At 41.7% G+C, this 14,033-nt stretch overlaps 1 protein-coding gene across 3 annotated transcripts in view; it reads right to left on the bottom strand.

The window, feature by feature from the left end:
* CTDSPL (CTD small phosphatase like) overlaps nucleotides 1-9,973 on the bottom strand; it is a 46,090-nt gene extending 36,117 nt beyond the window's left edge. For all 3 annotated transcript variants that reach the window (XM_035899631.1, XM_035899633.1, XM_035899634.1), the window contains exon 1: nucleotides 9,952-9,973. In XM_035899631.1, coding sequence (XP_035755524.1) covers nucleotides 9,952-9,958 — 7 coding nt within the window. In that variant the 5' untranslated portion in view covers nucleotides 9,959-9,973. The remainder of the gene's footprint in view (nucleotides 1-9,951) is intronic.
* Between the last annotated feature and the right edge of the window lie 4,060 nt (nucleotides 9,974-14,033).

Here is a 14,033-nt window from a genome sequence, read left to right as displayed (position 1 = left end):
CAAAAAGAAAATTTCAGGGGGAGAAGAGTTTTCTATGAAAGAGAACAAATCTCCCGTGGAGGAATTAAGAGACACCATCGCGCTCTCAAGTCCGAAGGTGTGCAGGTACCTGCGTGTGCTTTGACAAGAAAACTTGTGTGCAAGTTTTGGTGTGAACTTTCAAGCACTCTCTGAAAGTAGAAACAAAATCTACTGAATTTTGAAGAGCCAGCATAAGCTAGACATCAGTATTTTCCTCCTCTCAAAGCACTTGCAAGGTGTTTAACAGGTCCGCCAGTAATGCTCTGGTCTCCATATAATATTAATTTCCAAAATATTTTCCTGCCTTAAGGGAGTGTGCAATGCTCAGGTTCAGTTATTAATTGCTACTAAGAGGAAAGTGTACTGGTATCAAAAACTGAACGGGTTTTATAAACTTTCACCATTTAAAAAGTGCTCCGATAACAGAATGAAGTCAGAACCGTGCACAGATTTGTGTGCGCCTGTGCATTTAAGGAAGTGTTTCATTACTTTAAAGACACTTGTAAACTGAAACCAATCTAATCACTGCTTTTCAATACTCCGGTTAAACAGAAAACATATGCCAAATGCTAGCCACTGGTGGTATATGTTACAGTAAAAGGCTTATTCTCAAAATGTCACATTCTGTCTGCAACAAATTTGCAGAAACATGTGCTCAGAAACCCTCAAAGAATGCCTATGCAGCTATGAAGGACTTTTTCCAAAACAGTACTCAAGAAAGTTTGTATTGCAGGCACAAGCAAGTTTGTTGCAGTAACATCCAGGGAAAGGACTATTCCTGTCTGACCTTAACACACTGAAACATGCTGGAATTCAAACAGGAAGCACAATGCTATGTGTCCTGTTCCCTTCAGCTAGCACCACAGAAACCATCCCAATAATCTGTATTTTGTTGTCAGCCTCTACTTAAAAATACGACAGCAAGTAATCAGATTTGAATATTTAGAAATGCTCTTACACAGCATTTATCGTAAGCTTTTGTTTCTTCCTGGATGTTGTAAGGTACAAGAATGTAACATTAAACTTCATTCTGCAAACAACTTGCATGCATAAAATAGTCCTCCCAAAGCCAAGACTGCATTTTGTATTAAAGTCCAGTTTATATTTGAGGCTGGGATTGAGGCAGGTCTTCAGTGCAGGATCCATTCCTATAAAGCGAGTGCGTCAAGCAAGAAAAATTAATTACCAGATGTTTGCTTAAGAAATGTTGCAGAGCACTTCTGAGCTTAGTCTTTGGGAGGGGACTGAATACAAACAGCACGCAAGGCAAGAATTTACCTAAATCACATCACGTTTGTCCCCAAACCTCGTAATGCTAACGATCAGACCATGGATGGTCTGGACACGCAAAGACCCATATTAACTGCTTACAGGATGAAGTCCCAGATTTTCAAGAGAAATTCTGCCCAGTAACAACTACAGCATTTCACGGAGAGGAGTGAAAGCAGGGATGCTGCATGGGCTCCGATGGCTACAGCTTTATAAATACGTGTGTGGCCAAGAGATGCTCAAACTCCTCGCCTCTAGTGATTCCTCCGGTCTGGTTGTATCTTGCTCCTCCGAGCTGTGGTTTGCAGCAAGCCTTTCCATCAGGGATGAATTACAGCCGCGTTTTTAAATTCCTAAATTCCTAACAGCCTCAGCTGCACAGCAGATCAACGGGAACAGCGTAACCACTAAGGAACTACCATTTCTATCTTTCCTACACAGAGGACTGAAAGAGGCAGTAAACAGAGTAAGTAGTCTAAATAAGTATTAAAAATATCAGACAAATGCTACTGATTTGTCCAAATCATTTAAGAATTCTTGTTTTCTGTGATCAAATCATACATTTGAGATGGCCACTCATGCTCACTGCAAGATGTGCTGTTTGCCAGGTCTGCTCTTCTTCAAGCGTTGACCATACATACATACAGGTAACAACTACAACTCTGAAGATGTAAAAAAGCATTAATATCAAATCACTACCATAAATTTAGGTATTCTGGATGCCAGCAAATTTTAAAGATAAAAAACTGCAGAGGACAAAACCCAGCGTTCCTTAAAAGCCTATAGGGAAGACCAGGCTATAACGATACTAGAGCAGTAAACTGAATTATCCAAACTCCACCTCTGAGCATCATCCAGCATATGGAGTTTAGAGGACTTTTTCTTCCCCTCCCCCCCGCCCATCTTTTGGGAATGACAACCCTGATTTCTGGAACTGATTTCCTATGGCATCCACAGAAGTACTATACTCATTACCCCTACCACCACCGAACGCTGAAGACAATTTGAAGTGACCTTTTACAATCTTAAACACTGCATACCACACACTTAAATGCTGCGTACCAAGAGAGCCCAAGCAAAATAACTTCACAAGACGAAAGCATCTTATCCGTGAAAGCAGAGGAGACCGTAACCAGCAGATGTCTGCAGAAAAAAGCTGAAGAAAGGAGCAACGCAAGACTGGAGCGATGCTTTCGCGTAACGCCATCCCAGATGCATTGTACCTGCAGCTTAAGGAGTTCCTCACCTACAGACATCAACGGCGTACGTAACAGTCCTTGACTAATTCCTCTTTTGTGACTTTGTCCCATCACATTTGGAACCTACCCCAACTTTTAGTGCCAAAAGTATCCCAGGGCAAGAAGGGCCACAGCTCAGCCAACAGCTTCGCTGTTTCGTAAGTCTGAACCTCCTTGTTTCTTAGCTCATTTCTGAGCAGGAGGCAGGGGACTAGAACTGCACACAACATCCAGGATGAAGGGAGAGAGCACCATCAATTTGTACGCTCACACAATGCTTAGGTCTCTTACTTTCCTAATAATTCCTAATATCTTATTTGCATTTAACAACAAGTGAGTGTTGGACTAATGTGATTTTTCAGAAGATCTTCTTATAAAACCAAGATCTCTTCACTAGTAGATATTTCAGATATTACTGCAAATAGAAGTCAAGAATTATCTCTTCCCATGCAGAAAGTTTCACTTGTATCTACACTTAATTTCATCTGCTACTTGAGAGGCCAGCCATTCAAAATCATGTTGCCTTCCTAGAACTCTCCACAGTTAGGTTTTACATCTATATGCAGATGTACGTATGTGCACACACATTCCTATAGATGCACCAATACACACTCCTTTCCCTTACAACCTTTGTCGCCTTATTCCCTTTTCCATATAGCTTAAGACTATGCTGAAGAGCAGACTGCATCACTCCTTCCCCAGGGATCCCACGGAGGTCTGCAAGAGCCTTCAGCAAAGCACTTTGTCAAATTATCTGAATTTCTAAAAGATTATTTGCAGACAGGGTCAGAAACAGGAACAGAGCTCTCCTTGCCAGAAGGCAAGTCCCTCTGGTCCAGATTTCCCCTGATTTGAAAGTGCAAAGTCTCACCTATAATTTCCAGATGCTCTCCTGCACTATTTCTAATGACAAGCCTCACTGCTCGTAACCCGTGTGCTACCTGCTGCTTGCAGGCAAGTTAATTCCTGAATTGCCTGCAAGTTTCTGGAAGTCAAAGATGCTCCACAGACCTGTGCTTATCAAGGTCGTCTGGCAAGTCCTAACGAACCCACAGCATTTCTAAGCCTGGGGAGAGGTTCAAGAAAAGATAAAGGCAAGTTTTAAAATAAACTACTGCAATCACGTAAGCTTAAATAGAAGATACCATACTGGGTGGTTATACAAAGAGAACAGGAAGGAAAAAAAAAAACCAAACCAAACCCCAAATGTTACAGACAAATGTTATAACAGAAATTAATACAAGAGCACGCTAATGGAAGTAATCTACAGCATCTTCTCAAACCTCTTTTCACTCAAACCATCCTTTGGAGGCAGAGGTGCTGCTGTTCTCCCACCAAGAGAGTTCCAACAGCAGCACAAGTTACACAGTAAAGAAAAAACTTCTCCCTCATGCACTGTGTTCTAAAAAAGCTTAGTTCAGGGCTTCCCCCACCCGATTTCGCTGTAGTTGTGTGAAATTACAAAAGGAGGTTGTTGCACAGCCGCCGCACAAGAAACCCCTTATTGCTCCAGGAAGCTGCCATGGGACGACTGGAGGGCTCCTAATCCAGCCCGTCCCTCCGCAGCGCATGAGTGAGCTAATTACTGCTGAATTTTTCCTAATTAAATGAATGCAATAGCCAGTCCTCTCGAATAATATAAACTGGGTAATGAAGAGACTTTCCACGCGCTTGCAGACGAACTTGCTAAATGCAATAAAATAAACATCTGTGTATCGTGAGCTCTCCACTAACAAGTTTGTTTATAATACAAAATGGAAAGATGCAAGTCAGAATAAAGTGGTATTAAACAAAGCCTTTCTTCAAAGAGAAGCAGTCTTGAAATTTATACATGATTAGAGATGCATAATTTCTCTATCTTCCTAAAAGGCTGCATTCGATCTTATTCAAAAAACAAAATTTTATATCCTACATGACTCAAGCTAGAAACAGTTAAGGAGCAGAAAACAGGCAACTTTGCTTATGCAGCTCCTATTTTTGTAATGTATCAACCAGGATAGAAATGATTTTCGAATACTTGATGCCAAATCTGCACATGATGCCCAGGTTACTTTGGTTTTAAATGCCACTTGCAGTTTATCATTGAAAGGTTTAATCTTCCACATAAGCTTTGCATAAAATAAAGCAGCAACAGCACTGTCGCATACCTGGAACAACCACCCGCAACTGGTTTAATCCTCAAACATGCAAAACCCAAGCAAATTGCTCTGTTTATATTCGGCGTGGTGTAGCCCAGAATTATCCTCATTTCAGCTGAAGCTGGCAACCTCTCTCCTCCCACCCCCAAACATAATTGAATAAACTTAAGGTTTTGGTTTTTCCATTGAAATTATTTCTTTGAAGGGAGGGATCCCAGACTAGTTTAGTGAAAGAAAAATCTTTCCAAAACATTTAACTGCACCCCCGCCTAGCCCTTTCCCATACACTGCTCTGGAGGGAGCTGATTGCGTGGCTAGAGGCCAAGAAATAAAAGCTTAAACACGTAAGACAGGTGGGGACAAGGAGGAAAAATAACCAAGTAGCTTATTTTAACGTTTGAGATAATCTCTTCTTTATCTCACTTTAATCTACTTGAAGTAGGTCACTGTGCTTGGATCTGAAAAAAAACGTCAGTATGATTTATGAACTTTCAGGAATCTTAAGAAAAACTGAACATTACTCTTATTAACCCATTCCATGATAATTTGGAAGATGCTCAGAAGTTGCACCTGTACGCTAAGATCAAATGGTTATGCGAGAACAGCTGATCTCATTCAAAGAGAAGTTACCTAGTGGGTATCGAACACTTCCAGTTTGCTTTCCATACCTGCAAAGATCATATAAAAATACACTTTCACATAGCACCTAGGCCAAAAAGAGAAAAATTATCGGGACGAATGTTAATTCAAGACAGCTAAAGCTGTATGAAGAAAGAAGTCCTTTACCTAACCAAAGAAAACTTTGGAAACATCTTTGTTGCGGCAGCTTAAAGCAAAAAACTCCTTTTGCCCTCCATAAATTATTCATTACAATCCTCAAATCTAGGTTGGTTAAACACCTGCTGTTGGTTCTTGGATGCTCATTTTCTAAGGATCAAAAGTAGTGAAATTCTGAAATAACTTCTTAAATACAGGACTGAGAACTCAGCACCACTCCCTCTGTACAAGGCTGCGACGCATCCTGAGATGCTGCGAGTAAATGTTAAAAACAGCAACAGTACACAGAAGCCACTTAAATGACAAGGATGGATGAGAAACCACGAAAAGGCTCAAACCACCACAAAAACCCAATGGATCCCAAGGCGAGTTCCAAAACCGTAAAGCAGTTGGTACACTTCAGTCCCTACACTGAGGTTTGGATGGACATATATGTATATGATGGTATAACCGTCTCATCATGTGTGTCAGCTTCTCCATATAAGCCACGAGTTAAACACCTGTGCTGTCTTGCAGTATTCAAAAAATTAGGAGGGTTGCTACTAGGGAATACTACGGTAAAAGAAACACATGTGCCAGAGCCCAACTCCTTGCATTTATTCAGCTCGAAGACTGAAAGCAGATCCGCTGCTTCAGGGGCATCCACATTTCATAACGAAGCTGGAAAGTTAAAAACTGTTTTAACAACCTAATTAACCTCCTGAACTATGTTCTGAGTGAAATGCCTTCAAGTTCAAATTAAACAGCGCAGATTTTGGCTGCCTCCTTTCCCGCTCCAGTGCTGGACAAGCTAAGAGGGCTACACTGAGACCACTTCCAATTTTAAGCAGCAGCACATGCAGATCTGTATCTTCAAAAGAATGAAAAGCTGATCTCTTTGTGACCCAGGAAGGAACTAATTAACACTTAGCACTTTCATTTTTGTGCTTGTATCTGTTGCCACTGGAACAGCCAGGGACAGACGATGGATGAGAACATGAAAGAGAAGTTCAGAGACGTCCACCTCCAGCAGCACTCCGGTAACTCCGCCAGCAAGATGAGCCAGGCAGCTGCTGTACCTTTGCCTTCTACGTGAAACACCTGGACAGCCTTTAAGCAGGAGCTGAATGTGCCCATCCAGCCTTCTCGGGATTCTCCTCTGAGCTAGAGGAGACCCCACGCTGGGCTCGGTACCGGTCCTGAGCTGGCATCCACCCACCCGGTCAGCGCGTAGCATCCTGCAGGGACCGGGGGCTGCCCCGATCCTCAGGGCTCGCCTGTGCATGCCTGTGTCCTTTTCATAGGACTAAGTAGCTGCTCAACACACTAAAAAAGGTGCTATAAGGATATAGAACATTTTTTTAATGTGTGTGCGCATATATGCACACATATATGCATATACATGTAGTTCACAGTGGAACCTTTCCCTAGTACTCGCTTTTTTTGAGGAGAGCTACAGCACTTCATATGTTCTGGAGGAGCCTATGCATATAAATTCTCACAACATACATCTGCTTAAAAAAATAAAATTAGTAAATAAAATAACTAGCCACACCCCACAAAGTCACCCTTCCATCAGCTGGCAGTCTGAAACAGCAGCAGAGCTGCCATGTGTAGAAAGGACCAGAACTTGGGGGAGTGGGGGAGGAAGAAAAAAAATTAAAATAAGTAAACCCCCTCACCTCACTTTCACACTACACACCAGGCAAGGTTGCAGCACTGGGGTTTAGTGTTCTTTGGAAGAAGTGATTATACTCACAAGGGTTGGTTTTTTTTTTTTTCCTTTTGCTAAACCAAAATTTTAGTGTTCTTTGGAAGAAGTGATTATACTCACGAGGGTTGGTTTTTTTTTTTCCTTTTGCTAAACCATTTCACTTCTGAAGTACAATGCAAAAGCGATGCTTTAGAACAGTTTAAGGGCAAAAAAACCCACAGCAAATAATGCAAAAATAGCTCCAGTGCCAGAAGACTACTACCTTTTTTTTTAACTGGATGGAAAGCGAAGCTAACTGAACTGTGCAGGCAACATTATGGAGACATCCTCCGCTACAAAATAAACATAACTTTTTGCAGTGACATTATGGAGCCACCTCTCTGTACCTACAGTGCTTCACGAAGTTTAATGTTTTAGTCTACAGCGAAGACGCAGTATCCATAGAATCTGATACATTGAAAGCAGCTGCAAACTGAAGATTTCACTTTAAAAATATGTATTTTCTGTTAAAAAAAAATACATTGAAAGCAGCTGCAAACTGAAGATTTCATTTTAAAAATATGTATTTTCTGTTAAAAAAAAAAAATATATATATATATATGTATAAATCTAAGCATTTCAGAAGCTGCAGCATGGCTTCGTTCTTTGAGCAAGGACTGAGCTGCTCGATCTGGAGATTTTCCCAGCGCCGAGGTTTGGAGGGCGGCAGTTGAACAGGAAATACTGCGCAGTCTGTGCATGCATTACATTCCTGTCCCGCCCCGAGCGGGCGGCCAACAAACAAACCTTTCTTCTAGTAAAGGAGGGGGGGGAGGCAGGGGGAAAAAAAAAAAAAAAAAAAAGCAGACCGCCCAAAGTTCACCAGCAGATGTGGCCTATGAATCCAAACCGGCCTTTTCTGCTGATAGAAAGAATTCGACGCGTTTGCAATGTTGGTGTTAACGTCAGGGTTTTGCGAAGCTGGATCAGCAAAGCCCTGGAAGTTTAAAAAGACGCAAAATCTGCGGCGCTGAGCTTCTGCGGGGTGCTGTAAGCGAGCAGTAACTGCACATATGTCAGCGGGTTTATTTTGAGAAGGTTTTGCCAGATATTAGTAGCAGCTTACAATCAAGCTGCAAGAGTCGATCAGAGCTGAATTTTGTACAGCAAAAAGGATCTCTTCGCAAAAAGGGGGATTCGTTTTATTTCCATTTTCTGTGCAGCACTGAAGAACAAGGACTCGGCACCGAAGTTTGCCTTCAACCGTCAAGTAACAAACAGAATTAGCAACCAGAACATATGTTCGTGTGTCTCGACTCTTTTGAATTGCTCCCAGGTTGGCCTCTGAAATCCTGGAAGATATTTAATAATAATTTGTTAAATACTTGGGAAGGAAGGCGAAGCAGAAACAAACAAATGGAAACACGAGCAGCACACGGGGTCAAAGTGGCAGTATCTCAGAGTTCGTTAGTCACGGCTGATGGGAAGAGGATTAGAGTCAAAATGGCAATGAAGCAAATGTAAATAAGCATGTGTTTACAGAGCAAAAATATGTACAGTATCTGATCCGCTCTGCCTTGGATTGCGCTTCGTTGTAGCACGGTGGGAAAGGCAGAAAAGAACAGCTCGCCAAATGCCGAGCAGCTAAAACACGGGGAAAAGCAGATACAGGCGAGCAACAGGCGGGCATCCGAAGCCACCGCACAAACGAAGCAGCCAACAGTTTTCCCCAAACGTGAATTTAATTCAAAGCTGGTATCATAATAAAAAAAGCCCACCCCAGCCTGTGAAAGCACTTCTTGCAAAGTGCGTTTTCTTATTAGACATGGCACGAAGGGACAGGTGGAGGGATGCTCGCACGTGGCACTGACACACACGTGGCACCAGCAACCCCAGGCCACGCTTTCCTTAAGAAGTTACGCCACGAAATCAGGGTGAAGTTACTGAAGAGCTGTAAAAGCCGCTTTTTCTGTGCTCCACAGGCACCGTGCAGCGTGTAACGCACCAAGCCAGCCACCCGCCGCACGTATTTTATCCAATCTATTGATTTTTCAAGTCAAAGCGTGATCCAAACCTAAAGAATATTGCCGGGCACCATACCTATGATTGGCTCATTTCCTTATCAAGTTGGTTCAGTTTAATAAATAGATGTTTGAGGGCTTTTTCCCCCCTCACTGACCAAATTCACAACCCGAGGTTTGGCTCCGAAAATTAAGCTGAGTTTCTTTCTGCCTCCTGCTGCAACCCAGTTGACTCAAACACAGGTTTTGGTGCTCTTTTTTTTGACTTGAAAAGTCTCAGGCAAGTGATTGACCAAAGCCAAACATAGAAATTCTTCTACTCACTTTCCCCTCCAAAATACTACACCAGCTCCAACCAAAGCCTTACCAAAACCTTGCTCATCTGAGGAGAACAAGCTTCATTTACTTTTCCTAAATATAGCTGTAAGATGTTCTCATAGAGACTGCGACATTCCCAACCAAAGTCTTCGCAGCAAATACTTCGGTAAGACATCAAATCTAAAGTATTAGTCTATTTTTGCAAGCTTTCACATCTCCTTCCTAAGAACAGCTCTTCTCCAATGGATTCATCTCGCAAAAATGCCATTAAAGGACGCTCCCTCGCAAGTAGTTTTGTTTCTCCATTTTGCCATTAGGAATTTTTCGTTCACTCCCTGTGGATATTTCGGGACAGGCTACAATGCTCATTTCTGCTGGGGAAATTGCTCATCCAGAGTTTGGTCCCCAAAAGATACATCCTTAAGAGTAAGAATCAAACTAGGATGCCTTTTTTTTTTTTGGTTCTTGTAGATCCTTTGATGCCTGTTTTCAATTACCTCTCATTTCTCCCAATCCATTGCTATTTTGTGGATATTGAGTGCAGTTCTCATAAAACATCCACTCTGCAAGGAAGTACACATTGAAAACAATGCTGTTTCTGGTAAGATGTTTTATAGAACCAAAGCCATTTTGATGACGCCACTTCTGGAAGACTGTCTTAATGGAATAAGGAACACGCGCGACTATGAAAGACCTACCTGCTTTCTTTGGAAAAAAATAGAAGCTGCGTAACTTCAAAAAGGCATCGACTTTAATAAGAGCTGTATTTATTTGGACAATTACTATTTTTCCCCATTCCCCCCACAAATTTCTATATTATGAAACCCAGATACAAAGAGAACAAGAGGAACCCCTCTCATTTGGAAGAAGGAGCTTGCTCTACATCACTGCGTGACCTGTGCTTCCATTATTAATATGATCCAAAGCCTAAAACCACTCTTGAAATCAAGTTATAGCCAGCACAGAACTAGTATCACTTCAGCAGGTTATTTGAATCCAGTCCTCCCGGAAGCAAAATTAAAACATCAGATTTTGATTATGAACTTAATTGTTGCATGTCTAGTTGCAGGGATTTCTTAAGGAGCAGTCCCTAAGACACCTGAGCTATCTGCTCAGACAGAATCCAACTTAGAGGAATTGTTGCCAAAGTAATTTCTCCTCCAGCTTTAGCTTCCATGGAGTAGGTTTTACCCAACCTTAGATTACTGTTTGTAAATTTGGGGGTTTTTTGAATACTTGCAGTATTTATGAACATGCAATACGAGCGCACATTACAGACAGAAAAATGTTTGCAATCTTATTTGCTGCTTTTTTCTCCAAGCTGTTGCATCTGCCCTCACCAGTTAAGCCAGAAACAATTTTGATGAATTTAAGTTTTCAGTAAGATCTACACATACTCAGTAACTATATTAAATCTAAAGTAATTACAACATCAACCACAGCCGTTTTCTAATTCCATAGAAGTGTCACCTGCAGAACAGCAGCACTGCCAGGTATCTCTGATGAGAATTTTAAGCTGTAGTTCGCCTCTTCCTAACACGGCAGCTATTGTTATACTCCTAAGTAAAGAAGTAAGTAAAAAAAAAAAAAAGTCAACATACAAAAAAGCCTATTGCAAATTCTCATTAATAATTTGCTAAAATACGTAGCACTGCCCTGGTGAAGCGTGAGCCCTCCCTCCTTGGCTTTCAAACTCTTCCCTGCAGTGTGCTTAAAAAGGCCAGTAGCATACATGCTGCCATTTCTGAAAGACAACCGTAATGTATTCATATTAAGTTTAAAACACCTAAATGTCTATCTGAATCCAACTACAACAAAAAAAAAAAAAAAAAAAAGCCAAACTCAACTGACTGCAGAGGAAGGAACAGGCAAAACCAATACACATCTGACATTAATTTAAAATGTTGAGGAGTCCAATACAGGGATACTTTTTTTTTCCTTCCTTACTAGCTGGGTATGTATGTTATATCAAAACACAAAGCTGAATGAAATACCAAAATCACCTTTAAGAAAACATTCAACTTGCCTCATTTAGCAAGTCCGTAATTTATAGCTATAAAAAGATAAATTAATATTTCACATTAAGAATTAAAAAGCCTGAAATGGTAACTATCAACAGCCTAGAAGGTAATTCGACCAATGCCAGCAACCACTGTAACAGCATGCACTGCAGGCACTGCTTAATATTAAGTGTATTTTCAACTGATCCGAAGGAGTAAATTGGAAAATATTCATTCCCAGCTCTGTTGACCTTGTACTTTGGACTGAAGATTATTTTACCCATTCAGCATTCCACGATCATTAAAAGCAGCCCATTCCCACCTGGAAATAGGATACTCAGAAAGCTAAAACTAGATTAAGACTGGAACAAAAGATACAGGAAATGGCAAGCTTTGTATGATAAAAGTTACTACAGTTTTGACAAAAAAAGCAGTGAAACTCACCCAACTTCCAGCAATTCCTCTCTAGAACAAAGCCGCATTTTATTGCCGGTTTAGAAATTCAGATAGTAAGAAATGAAAATGAATTCATTTTTCTTATTCCATTAAGCTTAACAGGAGGGGATTTTTTTAAAAAACATTTTGGTGCCTTAAACGAGTACTTAGATGCCTCTACCAAGCTGACGGTTCAGCTGCAGGTTGCAACAGCTGCAGACACGTTCAACTGTTTCTCCAAATACCCAGAACACGAAGAACACTTCTGACCTATTTGAAATATCCTAAACTTTGTACTAAAAGGAATGCACAAAATTTGACACCCATGCTTTAACTTCTGGCAATCCTGTAAAGCAGAAAGCCAGCCGCTTGCTATTTTATATATAAGTCGTAAGAAAGCATGAATAACCGAACACTATAATAACTGAAGATGTTAAATAAGCAGTGTCTTCAGGACTACATGTTTGGAAAAGTTAAAAATAAACTCTTTCCTTAATTCTAACAGGAAAAAAAAAAAAAAAAAAAACAACAAACAACCAAAACCCAAACAGTACAGTAACTTTTTGTTGTTTACGGGAGCAAAACCAACGACATTTGTAATTATGCCGATACATTCTACAAACCCCACTCCTGTTATCCCCAAACAAAGGCCAGATATTGATCTTATCAAAGGTAGAATAAAAGAAGGTAAAAATAGCACCTGTGCCCATTAACAAAATTAAAACTAGCTTACTTCTTCAGGATGTGCCTTTGTGCTAATTGTAAGAGATAACCAAGGCATGATGCAACAGAAATAACTCTGATTTTACAGCTCGCCCAGGTCCCAGCCTCTCTCAGCCAACATTCTTGCCCAAGCTGTTTATGTGGAACACTTCCAGATCAGCTGGTCTCTGCCCAATCTGGCAAAAACACCCAACCCCACAACCAACCCCCCGTTTTCCTTCATCACTGATGCAGCGGCGAGGGTGAGCAGTTTATTTAGTACATAATGACACAATACTACCCCCACGGCTTCGCATCCTTTTCTTTCTTGGGATAAAAGAGCCAGGCTTTTACCATTTACATTAAACTGATCTTACTGGCCTGTTGTTCTTGGCTGGGTCTTGCAGAGCACTTACTCTTCATCTCCTAGGGAGGTGGGATCCTTGCCTTATTAGCAGCACTTCTAATAGCAGAGGTCCCGATGAGGCTCAGGGGAGCGACGCAGCTGATGGCCTCATGCAGGAGCCCAAACCAGATGACCGATCCTGTACATTTACTGCACTTAGCTTAGATGGAAAATCCCAGGCATACGGATCCATAAACGTTAAATCACATTAAGTCTATACCTACGTATGTGCTCCAGCACTTAGAAGGCCATCTTTAGGACTTGCCCCTTTTCCTCTCCAAAAAAATAGCAAGCTCTAACCTTACAGAATGCTGGCCAGCACCGAGACTCAGCATCGCTCCTCTTCAGCTACTGCAGGCTCTCTGCGCAGCTCTGCCTTGGGCTCTGCCCGTTTGCAGTTCGGATGCCCACACCGGCTCTGCAAGGCAGGTGTTCACACAACCACCCCCCCTGCCACGTGGGTTGTAACTCCAATCGAGACGGAAGATGGGGACAGCAACAACAATTTCTAACTGAAAACCGTACGGGTGCCGCCGGGGTACCCGGCTGCACACAGCAAAGCTTGCTTTGAGGAAAGCATTGCCCAAGACAGTCCCACCTGCCACAGCTGTGTGCTGTTTATCTTCAGAGCTTTAAGAATCCCTTTTGCCCTAAATACGTTATTATGGCCTGCACTATAACACAGCATAAGCAATTTTAAAAGCTTTCTTCTGGCTACCAGCTGAGTGCTATCAGCTTGGGCAGAGCCTCTCCCTGCCCATTTAGCTCCCTCTGCCCAGCCCTGCGTTTTCAACGAATTACCAAAAATCTAAACAGACTTCTGCATTTGAATTAATCTCCCGAAGCTACACGGAGCTAAAGCAGGAAAGTATTGTATGCGATCGCATGCCTGCTGCAAAACAAGATAAAGATCTGGCATCTCTCCCGCTCCTGCATAACCAGAAGGAGGAGGACAAATCGCTGCATTTCAGCTTGCTGCTTTCCTGCCTTTCTTACGTGACTTTATTTTTCTTGGGGACATCAGAAAACATGACCA

Source organism: Egretta garzetta, unplaced genomic scaffold, assembly GCF_000687185.1.
Source record: "Egretta garzetta isolate BGI_Z169 unplaced genomic scaffold, ASM68718v1 scaffold117, whole genome shotgun sequence".
Lineage (NCBI taxonomy): Eukaryota > Metazoa > Chordata > Aves > Pelecaniformes > Ardeidae > Egretta > Egretta garzetta.
This window is presented reverse-complemented; position numbering and strand designations above follow the sequence as displayed.